Source organism: Convolutriloba macropyga, chromosome 5 (assembly GCF_964194025.1).
Source record: "Convolutriloba macropyga chromosome 5, txConMacr16.3, whole genome shotgun sequence".
NCBI classification, from domain to species: Eukaryota; Metazoa; Xenacoelomorpha; order Acoela; family Convolutidae; genus Convolutriloba; species Convolutriloba macropyga.
In genome coordinates this window covers 69,125,003-69,146,226 of record NC_134472.1, presented here as the reverse complement: position 1 = coordinate 69,146,226, position 21,224 = coordinate 69,125,003, and the positions used below count along the sequence as shown (strand labels likewise).

Here is a 21,224-nt window from a genome sequence, read left to right as displayed (position 1 = left end):
CAATATTTTACAAATAGACCACTCTACAAACATGCAAACTAACCCAAGAACCAAAGAGTCGCCAAAACTTACAAAACTGGCATGTTATGAATTATTACAACCCCATTTCATAACCCACTTGGGTTGTAAATAAGTTTCACTGCGCCTGCTTGGCTAGTGAAGATTGCCCCCCAATCTCTGACGTCACTCACTTTCAACCACTTCAAAGCTAAAATCTTCACTTAAAACTGCAAAATTGCAATTCCCCAAATGCTTTTCCAAGTTCAGTAAAACTCTTACAAATGCTGTATGCGACCATTTTAAACCAACGGCCCTAGAAGAGAAGTTCAATTCTATGAAATTGGAAGTCGAAGAATTTCACCAGCTGAAGTAACAATAAAAAAACAGTGGGAACAAAATAATGTTGCTAGACCAAACAATGCAAACAAACCAAAACTACATACTTGAACCTAATTCAAATTTACCAGAACTAGATTCCGACTCATGATCAAAATATCACAAGGCGAACTTATTTTCTATTTGCAAAAGGCAGAAACAGTTTGAGTCCTGATAAAATAAAGTACAATTTTGAGAAAATATCATAAAAATAGCATAGAGGTAGTTTCAGGCGTGAATGGAAATAAATATATCAAAATATAATTTGATCGGAAAGATAACACCACCAAACTTAGCCCGGATTTACTGCATGTAAAAGCAAACCAGGGGAGCTAAATTCCACTTTAATTTTGGGCCCAAAGTCGGCAACAAAGAACTGAGCGTAGCTGGTGCCTTTTAACATGTGACGTATGTTTCCGGACAGTCAATTTAGCCCGCTTTTAATCTAGCCCAGGTAGATCCGAGATCAAAGCCGTTCCAATCAACAACACCAGCTTAATCGATATTAGCTAATCCCGCACGACTGGGGCGACGGTAGTTAATGCAAATGCAACAAGTCAATTTAATTCAATATCACTCTCGGCTTAAAAGAGGGTGAAAAGGAGGCTGCTTTATGACTTGGGGTAGTTCGGTGGGCTTAAATATTCTCCGAACGGGCTTTTGGTTACAGACAACTACGGTCAAATTTAAACCAGCTATAGAGAACGGTAGTTCCAAACAATGAACAGCTGAAAACGGTGTTATGATCTACCATACTTTCTACGAGGTGATTATAAACGTTATCAGTTAAAACTATGACCACTTAAATCCTCATAATGTTCTGAATTAGTTATCACTACTTGTATTAAATATTTCGAGCACATCATAACTAATGAGAATGAAAAAAAAATGGCTTGATGTGAGTTGGCACGATGTCCCGAACCTGCCACATTCTTGGCTTAATCGTCTACCAATTGTAGCAATTGTCCGAAAATTTTCAGGGGAAACCAGTACAATCAAAGGCCAATGATAGGGACAAATGCAAAAAAACTGAATCACAAAACTTAATTTTTACAGTCAGTATTATTCGGTATTTCTGTTTCATTGGAACAAGATAGATGCCTTAAACGTAACTATTATTAGAAGCAGTGTCCTTAATTCATATTTAAATTTGCTCCGATGTAACAGCGAAAAGTCTGATGAAGTCATTTTGACAGTCAAGTATGATTAAAAATTAATCCTTTGTGCTTGGGAGACTCAAGCTAATGCGTGAAAAGAAGGCAGTCGAAAGTACAATAAAGGTAAAACCAACTGATGGGAACGCAAAGCCAACAAACAACTGAAAGATCAATACTTCCCACAACATTTCTGAGCAGCTGTCAAGTTCATCAATTTTTTCATGTACGAATTAAAAAATTCCTTTAAAACAACAAAATATTTGCCGTGCAACGTTTTAAAAGAAAGACCAATAATTGAGAAATTTTAAAAGCACCAAGTTAATGAAATAAAACAAAAAAACCTTGAAGCCAATGCACTATTTGCAACAAGAAATATATATTATATTACCAAAAAATAAAACATGAATACAAAACATTAAAAAACATCTACAAGGTCGCAATTAAAACTTGGGGAAAACAATTTTAAAAAACGAACAAAGACAAATTCAACACATTATTGATACTCAATGTGTCAACTTTGGTGGCGGTCAAGCAAGCCGATAGGCAAGCAAGCCGAAATTTGAAAATGAGGTCAAGAAAGCCGAAAAATTTTGGGATACCCGTATTTTAAGTTGCACCTGCTTCGGCCCGCGGTTTCCAGATTACATCCCACTGGTGACCATGGACAGCAGTCCGCTGAGGCCCGTACCCACTAGATGTCAGAAGTTGACTTTTTTCCTTTGGTGCATTGAAATACATTATGCACTAGAAGACTATGCACAGTGTTGATTGTAACGGTTAACAATGTACTATTTCTGATAGATTACATAACTATTACATAACTTTCGGCTTGCTTTTATGTCGGCTTACTTTTACTTCGGCTTACTTTGCGTTCACCGTCAACTTTAAACTGACTTTATACAAAGTCAACAAAAATATGTAAAAATCAACAAATTGAAAGAAGCATCACCTTTACTTTACCAAAACTTTAATCAACTCTTGAAGCAGGAGATTTTTCCCACAGTAAAACTTTATGGAAATTTTTAAATTCAAACAATACACCCGTTGATACATAATTACAGCCAGAAGAAAAAGCGATCAGAGGGAAAAAACTAATACCAACAAACATAACTTTACGCACCGTACACGACAAGGTGACTAATCAGCCTATTGAGCCAAAATCAAAAGGAATCAACGTATTTTTATTGGGTATTATGTCACTGCGTGCTTTCGCGCATAATTTATTTTGGTTCTACGTAAAATGTCAAGAAAAAAAGGAAATGGTATTATCTAGGCGTTACCATCGACTTTAAAGTCAAAAATAACACGGCTTTGAGCTGCCCGCATAAAAATCCAACAAAACAGTAGATTAAAATTTCTATTCATCAAATATATGCTCTCAACAAAGTTGCAATTCTCATTTTTTTTTTAAAATGTAAAGTTACCAATTCGGAGGCGAATAATAAGCAATTGTTAAATATAAGGAAAAATAAGATGCTAGCTGATCAACAAATGATTGTCGTTTAATATTTCTCAATTAATTTTTGTAACCAATAACAAAAAAATTGCAAACAAAATTGGAACAAAAAGTGCATTCAAGATTCAAGAAGAGATGGATAGAATTGTCACTAAAATAACTGTAAGAGGTCGTTTCCGCAAAAGAGGTTCGCAATTCGTTCCACGTATTCCACAGAACGGTGCTCGTGAGAAATATCAGCAGGGATTTCTACTGCATCCCAGTTTTAGGAGTTTACTCTACCTAGTTCTGATTTTGAGAAACCACAATGGACCAAATCTGCTGGAGAAATGCCAGCAAAAATACAGCATATTGTTGATATCCCTCCTTATGCTGTTAACATTAACAATTTGAAGACCAAAAATTCTCAAACAAATCACCTAAGAAAAACGATATAGCAAAATGGTGGGAAGCAAAATGACTTCAAAGGAAAAATATTCAGTAATGATTTTTTTTTAAATAGTATTAAATGATAATCATTACTGAATACTTTTCCTTTGAAGTCATTTTGCTTCCCACCATTTTGCTATATCGTTTTTCTTAGGTGATTTGTTTGAGAATTTTTGGTCTTCAAATTTTAAATGTTAACAGCATAAGGAGGGATATCAACCATTTTAAAAAAAAGTAATTTTAAAAAAAATCGAGTGCAGTGCACTGACCACAGACACCAAAATCTATTTCGTAAGGTTTGTGAGAAGCGAAAGTCAATGCGAGATACGTTTTCGAGAAGGGCACCTACTAAATGATGCACAAATAGCTTCACAAAAAGCAAATCATAAAGTAAAATTACGATTTCGAAATGGAAACAATAACTAGTCACAATCAAACAATTATTCGTATTGTTTCCTTAGTGCTTCAAAACATTCCACTTGTTTTGCTATCATATGAGCAACGGAACATGAGACAAAAGGTTTAAAGAAATAAAATGTTTCAATCTATTGCAGCAAAACATCCAACCATAACCGACTAACATTGGGCTAATTGGTATTTCTACAGGAAAAACAGTGAAGCATCAAAAAGACACAGTTGCTATAATAATTGATTCACACCTTGTTCTTGGGAAATTAAAAAAGTTGAAATTTTGAAATTAGAGATATACAAATACATAAACCAAATTACCATTTTTATTTTTCAAGTCCAAATTTTTATTGAAAAGATACATTGTAAGACCGATGAATATATATCACTCAGGAACATGGAAAACATACTGAAAGAAATTTTCATACAATGACAAGAAATCCATATTAGTACTGCATAAGCTCATTTTGACATTGCAAATGCTTGCGCTATGCGCACGATAGAGAAAAAAATAAATAAGCTACGATTAATTCAGGAGAGCATGTGAAGTAACACTTTGTAATAGAAAAATCAAGAACATATTTTTTAACTTCAAAAGTATTGCGTGCTCAGTCAATTCCAGAAACATAATTAGAAGTTTGCCGAAAAAAAAATCACCGCGAATATTTCAATTAATGTACATGCACTATCTCCTTGTTTGGCTAGATCTGATGAAACAGTTTGGCTAACACCGCCTCTTATTAGGCGATAAAACTCCAGGTTACACACCACTTAATGATAAATTCTTTCTTCGGGGGGGGGGGGGCAGGTGCAGTTATGATTTTGCCTTTTGATTTCACTCCGTAATGTACTGAACGCCATTCAATCATTGCACTTCTTTTTGATAATTTCATGAACGGACATATAGACTAAAAGTTTGAAAAGCGGCTATTTGAACAACAACCAACCAACTTATACGGCAGAACAGATACTTAGTTTTCAACAACAAGAGAGAGAAATGGAGAGAAAGCGATAGAATGAGAACGATAGAGAGAAAGAAAGAGGGCGGTTGTCAGCAATTGACTCAAAATGGCCCAAGGCTCCTCTCCAATCGAGCGACAGGTGAGAGTGATAAGAGGTTAAGGGAGGAAGGAAGAAGAAGAGATAAGAAGACAACAAGGGAAACGAAGAAGTTACTCTTGCTTGGAAGCCTATTCACACTCAGTACAGCTCAATGCCTCACACTGTGATATACAATCAAGTAGGTACAAGTGTGATTGTGAAAAACTAGCTAGGCTCTTGATCATCGGCTAATGTTATTTGAGACCAGAACATGGTCTACACGTGGAGTAATTTCTGGGCGAAGCGTTTGTTTAAAAGATTATGTATATCTGATCACATTTTCTCATATCGTTAAATGATTTCGTTAAAAGAGAAATTCAATCCATTTTTCAAATTACTTTAAAAATCAAAAGTTAGAGAAGTCATCCACTGCTCAGATCTATATTTTTAACCGTTGTGACTCCAATTTATAGAGTAGGGGGTACAATACGGTTAAAATTTTTCTTTTCTCAATTTTGCTCAAAGAAAATTTTGATATTTTTCATATTTAACAACATTTAGATTCCTTTTTCTGCTGCTCTTATCAAAACCTTGCCAAATTCCATTTTATCTGATTCCATTCGCAAACTTTCATTCTACCTGATTCCAAAATACCCAATGCCATTAAACGCAATATGCCAGTATACCACCGCTTAACTTTTTGACAATGTTAAACTTCTGATTGACAGAATCGAGAAAAAGTCCGAATGCAAGGGTGATTGCCTGGAAAGAGACAAAACACACAAATAACAACCTTCGATTGAACTTTTAGTTCTTGCTCTTACTTCATCGGCATCATTTTGATTACAGAGTGCCAAAGGACATGGGGTTTCTATAAAAATGCGGTCAATTTTCACCTCGGATTCTGTGTCTGATTAAATATTTTCAGACATTTTGTATTTCCTCAATTACAAGATCGGAGTCAACAGATTGGTTCCAGGACAAAACTGATGTCTGGAAGCATTCGCAACTTCAATGCTCGCTCAAGGCTATCTCCATAAACTGTTGTCAGGCCGACTTCACTTACTTGCCGAATAAAACTGACATAAGTGAAAATAGTAGACTTTTATCTGACTCGCCAGATACTGTTCTGCGAACATATTGATAGAGGTCTTTTCGTAATAAGTAAGAACTTTGTTTGGTGAAACACCTCCAGTACATTCATGCAAGCCAACAAGAAGCTTCCAATACGAGTTCTCTTTTACTGCTAAGTAGGGCATATATACAAGGTGCGTAAAATCCTCCGATTTGAGTATGAACAGTGTACAATTGGGTAAGAAGACGGGAGAAATTTTGAGAATTCCGCCACAAAGCCTAACCGCATTGCATTGTTGTGTTTTAACGACTGCAGAATCTCCTAAGTACCAATTCTCTCGTTGTCCGTCGTTCCCGTGTCAAAAAAGAAGCTTTTGAAATTTCGCGGTCGATTGGATATGTCTGTCTGTAACTGGTGGCTCTTATACGTTTTCAGACATTTTTCGGCGAATAAGTTTCGTACCTTTTGCCGATCTGGTTAGTAAACACAGCTGCGTTGCAAAATCGGACCCTATTGGCAATAGAATGCGCGCAATTATCATACTATTGACTGGATTTGTCTGTTCTTGCGGTCTCCTTCATTTGGTTTAAAAATATTCGGTTCTGCTGAGAGGCACCCCAAGTAACTCTGCTCATGTTTAGCGTCTATATTTAACCAAATTTAATGAGTAGAAGTACGGAATAAGTTGAGATGTCATTCTACTCATTAAATTTGGTTAAATATAGACGCTAAACATGAGCAGAGTTACTTGGGGTGCCTCTCAGCAGAACCGAATATTTTTAAACCAAATGAAGGAGACCGCAAGAACAGACAAATCCAGTCAATAGTATGATAATTGCGCGCATTCTATTGCCAATAGGGTCCGATTTTGCAACGCAGCTGTGTTTACTAACCAGATCGGCAAAAGGTACGAAACTTATTCGCCGAAAAATGTCTGAAAACGTATAAGAGCCACCAGTTACAGACAGACATATCCAATCAACCGCGAAATTTCAAAAGCTTCTTTTTTGACACGGGAACGACGGACAACGAGAGAATTGGTACTTAGGAGATTCTGCAGTCGTTAAAACACAACAATGCAATGCGGTTAGGCTCTGTGGCGGAATTCTCAAAATTTCTCCCGTCTTCTTACCCAATTGTACACTGTTCATACTCAAATCGGAGGATTTTACGCACCGACAATTAAGGTTCAATCCCACATTTATGGTACCAGTCCACAATTAAGTACGAATTAACTGATTGGATGCAATTTAATTAAACTGGACGCAAAGCTATCACACAAATTTAGATGTACGGAATAAGTTGAGATGTCAATCTAAATTTGTGTGATAGCTTTGCGTCCAGTTTAATTAAATTGCATCCAATCAGTTAATTCGTACTTAATTGTGGACTGGTACCATAAATGTGGGATTGAACCTTAATTGTCAGTTTATTACAATCAAATAGCATTTAGGGTATTTTGGAATTGGTTATTTTTTAATTGAATATTCTGTTATTGTGTATTTTGGCACAATGAGTATATTGGAATTGGGCATTATGGCACTGGATAATTTTGTAATGATAATATATTGTCCTGACACAAAGCATTAGAAATTTTGAGCAAACAGGGCACATTGATAGGCTTCTGCATAATTTTTTGACAATTTCGATTGCAATTTTTTGCTGCAATAATCTAAATTCGTTGCTCTAGAAACAAAATCATTGTTATATATTTAGGTTTTTAAATATTATAATTTCGTTTTTTTTCTGAATGAGGAAACATATTGAAGTTTTAAAGAAACATTGATTTTCTGAACATATTACGGAAACATCTGAATAAAAAACATAAGAAAAATCTATACTTATTTTGACAAGTCAAAGAAACCAATTCCAATTCCTGCTTAACAATCTTTCATTTGGTCGCTCCCTCATTGACTCTCTTAAAAGTCATCTGAGCAATATCATCATTGACGTAGGTAGTTTCCACTGTAATTTTCTTCTAATCAGCTAAGGACTGTTAAACTTAGAGCAAATATTGTAAACTGTGATAGCTACTTAAGCTGATGTGGCCAAAAACGTCCCAATTGCAGAATCTTATTTTTTCACAGTCTTTAAAAATCATAAATGTGTCTCTTTTGACAATTATTGCCACTACAACTATTAACTTCAAAATTTAAACTGATTGAAATTTGAAGGGGTATAGTCTTACAAGGCACCGCGAAGCTTCATCGTATTTGAGATCGCCATGTTAGGCTTTTGCTACCATTACAAAAATTTTTTATCCACAAAAACATTAACATCAACTTTTTGCACTCTTTTTCAGCCAGAGTTAATGGGTTTATATGGTTATGGTTGTCAAGTTTCAATGGAAACCATGCATGGCCTGGACATGGTTGCCAGTAATTGTTCATAGTGGTCGACCTGGGATAGCATATAACACAAAAATACAGTTAGGTATATACAACACGCCCGAAACGATATGAACGTATATCAGAAATGGCATATTGTATAACACAAAAACACTTTTGAATGTATAAACGCATCAATGCAGACCATAAACAGTTGAGCTGGAATGCACGACAAATTTCACCACAACATGGAAAAATCTCAAAATGCTGAGAACGTGAGTTTAATGAAGCTCAACGCCGTCATATGTGCAAATGACAAGTACAGATAAAACTAAATTTGTTCCTCTAAAGAGGAAAGAGAAAAAAGTAAACAAGAGGCCGATTGAACAAAAAAACAGTATTGACATTACAAAATGGTAATTTCCTTTTTTTCCAACTTTATTTGCACACTAACTCTATTTCACTTCCTTCTCTCTAATGCAGTTGAACTTTTCCCCCATTCATTTTTACCTAATCGGTTAGAGCTTAGCAATTCTTTAAACCATGTCAACGAATAGATAGTATATTTATGAATGCGTTTATAGCTGAGTATTAAAATTGGTGGATAAAGTTGCACTATCGAACTTAGCGTACAACATTACCCGAGGAATTCAACCGAAAGGAATTCGATACTGCATTCAAATTTGAGCAAGAAAAAGGTCATAAGAAAAAATAGATCAAAAATGTCAACAAAAGAAACACATTGAATGAAATTATTGTTTACCAAAAACTTCAAAACATTTTTTATCCGACCGAAAGCACAAAAATGTATTCACGTGATGCACAAGCAAACAAAATTTCCAATTATACATCAAGTATATACGTTCGCTCGTTTTTCAACAATTCTTACCAGTGCTATACAGGAAACTATAAGCAATTATAAATTAATGATATGTGAATATAAGCAACGCTTTAAATCATTGCAATAAATTGGAAATATTTCATATTGCGTATGAGTAAAAGTGAAGGCATGACCGAAAAACCTTTCTGTGATCAATTTCCACCAAATTTATTTTAGTAAAGCCTTGAAATGAAACGCAGAAAATGTGTTAACCGAGTTAATTTCGGCTGATTGATGCTAGAATTCAAAATGCAGCACAAGAGCCTGGTCGGAACAGCAGCAAACGCTCAAAATGCCTTGAATTTTAGGAGCAAAAGATAGCAAAAAATGAATATTACCCGACACATATAACACTAATGATATTCATCGACTAAATCAGAAAATATTAAGGAAAAATGCATTATAGAAATCTATTGTTAAGCATACATAAACATCAACACAACAAATTGACCTAAATTTAAATAAGACAACTAATTCAGATATAATATACTTAATATTAACAAAGATTCTTATTTGTTTTTTTCTTTCGAATTAAGAGGCAAAGTTTATCTAATGGAAAAAAACTGTGCTAACCAAAATAGTAAATATCCCGTAGGCTCCCGAAAAAAGCTACAAAATAGGCTTGCCCGAACTAGAGGTCATTTAAAGGGCATGAAGAGATGAAAAATTAGCTGCTTTGACGTTATCGACGTGAAAAAATTTTAAAAAGAAAAAGCGTCATATGGCAAAAGAAAACATAGCAGGACCCGTCCCGGCGTAAAATTCATAAAAATAGATCTAGATTGGACGGTGAATGGATTTGGAAAACAATATAGACAAAAAAATCTGATAAACAGTCGCAAAAAGTAAAAACCAAAGTCGAATTCCCACATGTGAACAACAAACAAACCACTAGCGAGAAAGAAAACTTTGTTTAAACACCCTTTTCTCAATCAGCTTTAAAAAAGTGGCAAAAATACGCAGAAAAACCACTCGCTATTTCGCTCCACTTCCTTTTTCGGCGTAACCAAAGTCATCACCACAAATTTACTTCAAAAACGAAAATATGTGAACAGTTAAAAATGAACATGTATGAACAGATATTTGAAAAAAAAGCTAGCCAGAAGAATTCCGGAATGTCAGAAAAACATTACAATGAACCCACTCAAAAAAAATTAAAATCAAATAATAAAACTTAGTCACAAAAACCAACTGCAAAAAATTGAAAAATTCAATTATTTTCGCTTATAATAGAAGTGCACAAAAAAACCTATCTATGATCAAGCTGAAATCATTAAAATGCTTATAAAACATTAAGAAAATGTGATAGGCTCAAAAAATCTAACTTCAAAAAATCTAACTTCAAAAAAATGGAAGAAACTGACAAAAGAACAAATATCTTGATTTTTACCCCTAATTTCTGAACAAGCATAACGTATTATAGCATTGAAACTTCAATAAAGGTCTACATCAAAACTATTTAAAACACTATGTGTCTATTTAATACCCAAAGAACGCAACGAAAGAAAACAATGCGCAAAACAATTGCAATTGCTTATGTAGCCTAAAAAAATCAAAATGACCGAAAACCCTCAAAATAGGCATAAAAATCGAAATAATAACCAAAAAGCTTGAAAAGAACATCAAAACAAACTGAAAGATGTTAATATAGCCTATTCAAACCTTTTAATAAAAAAGTCAAAACCAAAAAAAAATGTCGGAAAAAGCCGTTCGTTAACAAAAAAATTTGCATGCTTACAAAAACCTTTTTCACTTCTCAATTTCTTGCTCACTCAAAAACAGCAGCTTGAAAGTTTTTTCACTCTAAATGTTGTTCAAAGCTTGAATCACTCCTTTCACTCGTTTCCTTTCCTGCTTCAAGTTCATAGCAACAAAATTGACTTTAAAAAGGCACTTCTCAAATACTCCCATTCAAGTCGTAAAAGGCTCCAATAACAACGCCCCAATTTAGTTCAAAATATTTAATACATAACAACCAGAAGACTCAGGCACCGTCTCAAGGAAAACCTAGACTCAAATTCAAACAAGTAATTCACTTACAGAAAGAATTCATTTCATCAAGGTGCTTAACATCAAAAAAATAAAAAAGAAATTAAACGAAGAATAAAAAGCAAAGTAGAATCATTTTTATTCATAGACCTTATCAAAATGATATTTAAAACACAGTACTATGTTTCAAGCATTTTGAAACAGTTAATGAAATTTTGACTCAAGTTTTTGAGCTCAGACGATTTTCCGGATTAATTCTGTGATTGGCAGCATTTTTTGTCAATTATAAGCACTTTCGGACTATTTTAATAGGTTAGGGCTTTTTAGCGATTATTCTTTTCATTGTTTTTTCACTTTCTGGGTTTCAGAATATTATTTTAAGCATAGTCTATAGTTTTCGTTCACTGCTTTAACATCCTTCAGTGTAGAGAGTTTTTGGTGAAATTGATATTAAAATTTAATAATTCCGTTCCTCTTTTTGTGGTATATTGTTTTTTAGTCTGCGCCAATTGACAAGTAACGATTTTAAACGTTATAAAATAATTGCTACGATGACATTATTCTAGCATGTTTGAAATCTTTATTTGTCAATTAGCGCAGACTACAAAAACGATATACCACAAAAAGAACAGAATAATTATATTTAATATCAATTTTCCCAAAAACTAGACTGAAGGATGTTAGACAATGCTCAAAATAATATTCTGAAACCCAGAACGTGAAAAAAACATTGAAAAGAACGATCGCTAAAAAGCCCCAAACTAAAAAAAACAGTCCGAACGTGCTTATAATGGACAAAAATGCTGCCAAACACATCGAATTAATCCTTAAAATCTTGTGAGCGCAAAAACTTAAAATTTCAAAAACTGTTTGAATAAATCGGAAACATAATACTTTATTTTTGATAGCATTTCGATAGAGTCTGTAAATAAAAATAATTCCACTTATTCTTACTTGTTAATCCATAGACATTTTAAGCAAATACTAGATATCTCTTATTTTGAGTATCAAATGTATCCAATCAAATTCAGAGGAGAAAATCGGTGTTAACTGATAGGGAGTGAATCAAATAAGACTGAGATGCTGGACACCAAATAAAATACCTAACTTAATTTAAAATCTTTAACTCCAAAGTAAAAAGTTCAATCAAAGTCCCAAACGCTCTGGCGTGAAATAGTTTTAACAAAAATCATAAGAGGCAGGGTAAAACACATTAAATTTTTCAGCTCAGCATATTTACTTAATGCACATCATTATACAAGTCCGAGTAGTAACCATGTACAGACGTCATTTCAGTGACCACACAGATATATTACACAAAATAATTTTCAATGGTTGATAGAATCATTTTTGCTGAAAAACAATTACAACAGGCTCTTTATATTGGAATGCTTAGTTAAAGGAATGCTTTTTCCTTTTTGATTTTGAAGTCGAAAATCGGGGGAAACGAGCGAGAATTTTAACACATGCATAGATTAGTAGTTTCAATTGCAGCTGATTTTTACACAATAGTGATTGCTGAAACCATTGAAAGTAGCAGTTGGAAACTGAATCTAATGCAAAAAAGCAAAAAAATAGGTTACATTTTCATGGAGGAAAAGATAATTTATTTCTCGCTGTTTCTTTAATCACTGGTATACACAAACTGTATTTCTCTGAATTTCTCCCCATTAATGACTGCAAAATGAGAATTAAAATTTTGTAAGCGCAGCACAAAAATATACGTACTACTACTACTGCCAGGGTCATTTGAGTTGAAAAAACAACATCTGAGTCAAAAGAAGCCAGGAAAATTAAATCAGAGAGAGTAAAGGACCATCTGAATGGATTTAAAGCATTTTACACAGTCTAGACAGATTTTATTTTTCAAATCAAGGGGAGGAAAGAGTAAAAGAAAAAACAGGTAGCAGTAGTTATATATAGTAGAATTAGGACGAGCCAGTATACGTAATACATGCATGTACAGCTAAGGAGCTTCTTTGTTATTTAGTCGAATTCTAATTCAAAATCATTGGTGGCTTTGAAAGAAAAGAGCAGGCTTCATACAAGCACTCTTGAAAAGAGAAAATGTTTAAAAACAAATAAAACAATTCTTTTCAAAAAGCAGAAAAAATGAAGAATGAATTCGATTTTTTCTGATCGTAAAGCCGCCCATGAAATTTCTATTCTCGACTTTTTAATACAATTGGCTTTGCTTTCTTTTATTGTGGTGGTAGCAAGCACTACACATGTAAAGATGTGCGTTTAGAACGGAAATGAACAAAATTGAGCTATTTTGAGTGTTTTTGAACAGAAGTAGGAGCGAATTAAGGATATACCAAAATACACACTGCTGTAGTCACATTTGTATTCTAGTGTTTCAAAAGATTGAAAAAAGTGTAAGCATTGTACTAGTAGTTGTAGTATGTATATAGTACTATAATATTAAAAGCCATTTCGCATATCCAATGATATTATGAAACATTTAATCTGCTTCCTACATAACAAGTACATGTGGAAAAAAAACTACTTTTTAAACCAACAAAATTTTGGATCACCAAAATGTAGAACAACCCCCCCCCCCCCCTCACCCCAACTGTGGATAAAAATTTACCACTGACATATGCTTGTCACAAAAAAGGCACCATAAAAAAAACACTGTGCCACTAAAAGTACATAAAACCATACATATTCATAGATTATATAACAAGTGGTATTTTTGTAAAATACAAAAGTTTTCAGTCCCTTAATTTTTCTCCTAAATACAATAAAACTTCCAAAATAGCGCAGAAATGATTTGAAACGTCTTAAAAGAAAAATAATCCCACTGTGAAAACATTTTTCTTCCCTTATCGCTTTATTGTCATCAAAATGAAATGTATAAAGTCAAACAGACAAATACAAAAGATATATTGTTTGTTCATTTTTAGTTAGTTTACCAAACAGCTACCGATTTTCAATGAGTGAAAGGAAAAATTCGAGAAACATTATGTCAGCTAGACAGATGCGTTTTTCATTTCATTAAAATTCGTAGATTCATTACATGATGGGTACAATTAAAGGTGAAAACTAGGGATACTTGGGGAAGGGTTTTGGGGTGAAGCTTTCAGCTTTGCAGGGTCAAAAAATGAGGGTAAAAAAATTGAGGTATAAAGAAGTAGAACCTTCATAGAGCTGTGCTTACTTTTCAGGGTTATACTTTCATGGGGTTGAGAAGATTGCTTTTATTTTGCGATCAATCGATGCAGCAGCGAACAATCGAAAACGGTCTTCTACGGTTTACTTCTCTGATTTCCATATTCATATTCATTGTAAATTGTAAATCATTATCAGATCACATTTTAAACTTTTGTCCTGAAATCGAAGCCATGCAAGGAAAAGAGATCAGATTCTGAAAAGAGGATATCTAGGACGCAGTTTTCAGCAAACCAGATACGAGAATATTGCATTGATTTATAGCACTTAATATACGCAATTACAGTTTAACTTCTACATTTTACGAACTTTCATATGAAAATTCTGGTCGTAATATATATGAGTTAAATAAAAACTTGGCCTCTTCAAGTCAGGAATGCTGAAAAACTTCGTAATCAATAGACCTGAAAACTCAAGTCAAAAGTTAGCAACCACTATGTCACTCGTAAAAATCCATTATCAATATGCACTGATGAAAACTGCTGTTTTGCGCTGTTTGAGTTTCCAAAAAGACCAAATGGCACAGACAGCAAATTAAGAGAACCGCAAGATCATTGATAATTCCGGCTATCACTTCTGCAGCAGATGAAATTCATAATGTTTATCCTCCAACAACTATAGACTCAGAAGACTCTATTCTCTTTTAAATAAAGCATGCTACACCATTTTAATCAGTCTTCTGATATTTGTACAAGATGTATATATCTTTGACTCTGTCGTATTTTATATATTCAGTGCTTTCCAGAGTCACTTAGTCAGATAGATTTAGGTAAGTCTACTTGGCGCGCAGAAATAAGTTGATCTGGTTCTATAATCCTTAAGGCTGTAAAAAGAGCCCAAACAGAGTCTGCATTACTTTGGTACTTTAAAAAAAGCCAGTGCTTACGATTAAATAAGATCTTTTGGACAGATCTGAAACTAATCAACGATATTGAGCTCATAAAGTTAGGACATAACTGGGTTTACAACCCTTACAGACAGATTAGAAAGCACCAAACCACTTACAATGTCTCAAATTTTATAAGGCAAAAAATAAAAGACGCAGAGAAGAGTTTCCGATTTAAAAAAAATACAAATATACGATTTAGATTTTGCTTGAATTTGAAAAAAGCCGATGGTTTTTCATTTCAATAAAAAAATGTCCTCGACGATTTTGAATTAAATTGTGCAAATTTCTTACAGTTAGATTAGAAAATACGAGAAGCAGAAGTTTTTGATAGCAAACGTAGTCTCAAGTTCTCCCCAGAACTATACAATTGTAGTTTATTTAACCGTTTTTTCCATTTCAGGCAATAAGTAATACACCGACAAATTTTTCGATGACACGTGAAAAAGATAGAGCTGTCGTTAAACATCATTGTCAATGATGTGGAGTTAATTGAAATAGGTTTCAACTTACTTTTTCGATCAATTTAAAAAAAACTATTTAAGTGTCCGTACGTAACCTATTTCGGATATAAACATTTCACTTAATTTCACAATCGGAATGCCCTATAACCACATTATTTTTTCCAGATGAATGCAAGCAGAGATTAGTTTTATGACATTTTTTGCACTTTTTTAACGAAATTTGTTTTGTTTTGACCTGCCATTGAAGGCCTTAAGGGAGGTTTCTCATAATAGTTATGATTTCAATGGTTATACTTCATTTCATCCCTATTCATTTAACCCCCTATCATTTAACCCCGATTTATTCACCCTCTATCATTTAACTCCTCTATCATTTCACCCCTCTATCATTTCATCCCGCCAATTAGCAGTCGACATTAAAGGCATGTTCTGTCATAATTAAGTAGATAAATTAATCCCACGTTCGGTTGTGATAGTTTCATATCAAGTCCCATGGGCCACTGAGGCATGGCCACGGCCCGCGAGGCATGTCCAAATGATTATATCGCTAATTTAATAATCCTTATTTTATAGAAAGAATAAAATCGGGGTGAAATGATAGAGGGGTTAAATGATATAGGCGTGAATAAATCGGGGTTAAATGATAGGGGGTTAAATTAATTGGGGTGAAAAAGCGTGACACCGATTTCAAGATACCGAAATCATGATAACTCCAGCAAATATATTTTAGAAACAATTTTGTTTGAAGTTTGAAACAAAATTTGAAACAAAATTTGTCAAACAATTTTTTTACAAACAACACTGACTTTAATGTGCCTGATCATGGAAACATTATTATATACGCTTAGCAACTATTAGAAAACGTCGGTACACTTTGCGTTTGAAATTTTGGTGCGCGCGGCTACTGACAAAAATGATGCACCAAAAGCGAAAAAATTACGTACTGGTACTGTACATGAACAACAAAACAAATTAGCAAAGGCGTACACAAAATATAAGATACAGCGCCGACAGAAGGATAAGATACAAGTTCCTAAGGGAAGTAATATACATAAAATATTATCTTCCAATTTCATATCTGTGGCTGTAGTGGAAATATTAGTAGTGGTACTTCTTCAAGTAGAAGTAGAGCACAGAGTTACTACTACAAGTGTTGTGGAGGTAATTTTGAATGACCGTGATAAAAAACACCTGAAAATAATTGATTACATTTGATTGGAAGCATGGTCAGAGACAAGTTTATTGTCTTTTTTATTAAATCAGCCAAATATTTGCTCGCTTTCCTTCCAGCCTCATAAGCTTACTTTATTTGCATCATTCCAGTCATAAAATGCATTCCCCATTGCTTCCCAAATTGTTTATTTTTCCTATTTTTTCTGGAAAAATTTCTTTTCACAACCTAAAAGGCGAAACCATAAGAGCATTAGAGAGTCTATATACGTTTTAAGCTCTATTAAGCAAGTGCAATAATATTTTAGATGTTTTGTTTGGGCGCGTGACTAAAAACGAAGCATAGAACAATTTCTAATAAACACAAACAGTAAGACAGAGGGAAAGCTCCAAAGGAAATGGAATATCAAACGGTGGTCATCAAATAAAGCAATAAACCGGCTTCCAGGCAGACTTTGATCATCAGTCCATGTGAATAAATAGCATTAGTTATAACAAACATAACACCACCAGCCACTGTTTGTTACATAATTTATTTATAACCACAGCTCTCCTCAGCCATACATTCGTTCAACATTTAACACCATTTTTCAACTACAAAAAGGCAAAAAGGAGTCTTAAAAATTAAAAAGCGAGACACAAAGACCATGTTGTTCACATCCTTGGAAAACAGAAATAGAAACGAGACTCTTGAAAGAGGATCAAACTTTTATAACAGTCACAGTTTATAAAGTGAAAAAACGTTTTCAGCTGCTGTAAATGAGGCAAGGGTCGCGAAAGTGCAAAGTCTAGTCAAATATCCAGACGTCTTCTGTTTCATTATTTTTTTTTGCTTTCATGATAGCAATAGACTATCAGTTTGAGCTATTAGCTATACAGGGAAAAATCTGGAAATCAACGACCATTGTAACATGTTTCATTCTACTCAGCATTTTTTGCTAGTATGCTTGAACAAAATATTGAGCTTTTAACGTAATTTTTTTAAATGAAAATTTTATATTATAAAAAAAGGTTTGTATAGCCTAACAGAAGAGGGACTAGCCATTGCAATAAATTCATACCATTATAAGTATATATCCAACGACGAAAATTTTTAATTGAAAAACATTAAATTAGACACATCAAATTTGAGCAATTTGTCCAAAATGTGTGCGGTAGACTCCCCCCCCCCTCTTTACTACTTAGATCTCAATGAAACGAAACTTGTAACAATTGTAATAAAACATTGGGCAAAAATCAACCTCTGCACGACTTTATGATTTGAAATTCTGTGCAAAAAAATCAATTCTCTGATCTTAATATATATATATATATATATATATATATATATATATATATTTCTGGCACTGTTACGCAAATGTTTGACAAAAAAGGTTAGTTAATAGTAGTTTAAGAGAAAGGATATTTGTAAAGGATTTAGTTTATTATCAATGTTGAAAATACTGAAATTATGATGAACTGTTTTCTGGCGCTATTATCAGACTAAATATAAAATGACCACAACTCATTATTAAGAAAAAGTACCAAGCGATATTGCACCTGGAAATATGGCCCGTTTTTCAAGTGTCTTGTTCAGTGACTGACCTTTTGTGCCTTGCGCTTGTCTGCCCTCTGGTTCTGCTGGTAGATGCGACTGAAGTTGGACACGATGACTGGGACTGGCAGGGCGATCACCAGCACACCACACAGACTGCAAACCCCCCCGAAGATTTTCCCCATCGGAGTCTTGGGCACCATGTCTCCGTACCTACACACAAAATTTGAATTATTTCACATTGGGTTTCACAACATGAGTAGTGTATTGATGACAAGTCGCAACTTGTGACAATTTAAAGAAACTACTTCTAGATTTAGTAAGAAACAAGGAGGCTCGGTAATGTGCGTTTGCAAATAATGTTCCGACCCCGCTCATCCTCATTCTTGACTTGATTTTCTACTAAATGAGGAGGATATAAACGTTCAAAAACATATATATCGTTGAAAAAACCGATAATGGAATAAAATAATGCCACTTTAAGAGGGCCGATGAAACTTGTTGTTAATAGGACTACTGGAAAAAACAATAACAAAAATCAAATAACAACAAACATTAATTACGAGCAAAGCTCGATGTCTACATTTAAAAAAAATAATAAAATCAAACTCGCATCAGATGAAACCTAAACAAAACAAATTACCCTATTCTTTATTAGAAAAGATATGGACAAAAAAGAGCAAAAAGGGGGGCGACAATCAAAAAAGTTTCCAGTATTGAAAACAACTGTTGGGAAGCAACTGAGACCTATCATTATCATGTATATGTCGTATAACATAACAACGAAAACAAAAAAGATAAAGACAAGCAAAATTTTTTTTAAAAATCCACTAAATGTTGCGAGCCCACAAAAGCATAAACTATTCAACAAAAAAAATAGTTGCCCCTTTTTCCAACGCTGTGCATCCCTTCAACTGGATCTCTCAATAATCTGATAATTCGAAAAGGTAACAAAAAACCCATAAAATGTGCAATTAAGCTCAAAAAAATTTTTTTAAAACTCGTGGTATCAAAACCAAGAAACATTAGTTAAATATAAAACGGTTAAAGACATTAATTTATAACTCCTAGAAAATTGGTTTTGATCTGTTTCCATTGAAAATCAGCCAAAGTTGAGAGAAATAAGATGTGGCAAATTTTAAAAATTCACCGACATTTTCTTAAAAATATATATATTTAAAGTCAAAGTCATAAGAGACTTCAAATACCAACAGAAAGCATTCTCTAGGTCCACCAATACCTCCTAAAGAAGCAAAACTAAGTCATTGGACTACAAAAAGAATAACAAACGAAAGCAAAACATAAGTCCAAAAAATTTTACAAATTATTTGGTCAAAGCCTTAAAAACTATCAGGTTAACAATCGAAACCAAAATATATGTTCGTTCGTCCTCATTATTTTGTAAATAGTACCTGTCACTAATTGAGCTAATAATTGAATTTCTTGTCAGTAATTAACAAAAAAAAACTGTAAACGCGGAAATATTGTGAAAAAATCTAGGAACATTTTTTTGTAAGGATCTATGGTGAGATCAACATCAGCCCTGATATGTTGTTTCAAATAAAGAAAATAAACGATTGTAGGATTAATATATGTTTTCTGTGTTAATTATAATTAGCGATTTGGAGAATTCGACGTTGCTCTCAAACCGATTGCCGGCACGGATTATCGATTGCAGTTTGAAGCTACTCTCACGCGAACGTTTTAAAATACCATATTCCAAATTTTCCTTAACCCTGGGCCAGATTTCAAAAAAATACAATGTTCCTTTTTCAAAAAAGTTTACGAAGCTGAAAAAAAGTCACCTCGAAATATTGACGTAAAAAGCTCAAACCGTTACACGGTTTTCTAATGCCAGATGTTCGAAGTGACATCATCAGTCTTACTACCTACACCTGCATACATTGTGTAATGGATTATTGCAGCGCATCTAAAAAACATTCAATTGTTCAAATGATTGGGAAATGGATGAGTTTTCAATATAGCAAAAACAATGCATTTTGTATTATTACCCAATTTAATTTTGCAAAAATTGGGAAAATTATAATTTCAGAAGACTCTCAAAGCCAGCGATAGTTGAACTAGCTTTCTTAGTTACATATGTACGCAGTTGTTAGGATTTTACTGCCAACAAATTTAAAGAAGGTGGGCTAAAAAAGCATTTTTGCTCCCATTTTTGACGGGAAAAAAAATAAAATTTAGCATAAATTCTAGTCAAGAATACTCGAAAAAGAATCGAAAAATTCAGCAACCCTCCTCTATCTTAAAAGAGGAAGACATTAGCACCGCCGTTATCAATTTTAACTTAATTTTTAGCAAAACTTACAAAAAATTGGATAAAGGATACGGAAAATTTGAACGAAAGCTACTAAATTCAATGTTCACAAAATTTGAAATCTCGATAACCCCATAAATAAAAATTCAAAATATAATTCCATATTCTACGCTGGACCAGCTTTCTAATGATACCATTTACAACTCTCTACGATTATTATATTGATCGGCCAAAAACTGACTGCACAAAAAACCATTTCGGTATATACTCCCCTCCCCACTAAAATGGGTCGGAACAATAAGAAAACAACATAAAAATTTAATTAGAAAAATTGGACCGTTCAAAAGTTACTTTCACATTAATGGGAGGAAATCAATTTACTTGTAAAAATAGTTTAAATAGCATCTTGGTAGAGTCATGACATTGCTTTGAAAGTTTTGGGAAGAAAACAGTCATCGAAACAGAAATTTCAATTTTGAGTATTTGGTTTACGCAACAAATTTGGACTGAAATGTCGTGTGCTAGGTTAACACTAATCAAAACAGTGAGACAGTACTTCAGCATCAACTTGAAGCTATAAAGTA

At 33.7% G+C, this 21,224-nt stretch overlaps 2 protein-coding genes across 6 annotated transcripts in view; one reads left to right on the top strand and one right to left on the bottom strand.

Annotated features, from left to right (window-relative positions):
- Nucleotides 1–21,224, top strand: part of LOC142339590 (membrane-associated protein Hem-like) — a 479,910-nt gene that overhangs the window by 184,919 nt on the left and 273,767 nt on the right. The gene's annotated exons all lie outside the window — the stretch shown is intronic.
- The window catches only part of LOC142339592 (potassium voltage-gated channel protein Shal-like), a 109,010-nt gene that overhangs the window by 81,085 nt on the left and 6,701 nt on the right, over nucleotides 1–21,224 (bottom strand). Inside the window, exon 2 of the mRNA XM_075389738.1 lies at nucleotides 18,416–18,578. Within this exon, the coding sequence (XP_075245853.1) occupies nucleotides 18,416–18,578 (163 nt within the window). The remainder of the gene's footprint in view (nucleotides 1–18,415; nucleotides 18,579–21,224) is intronic.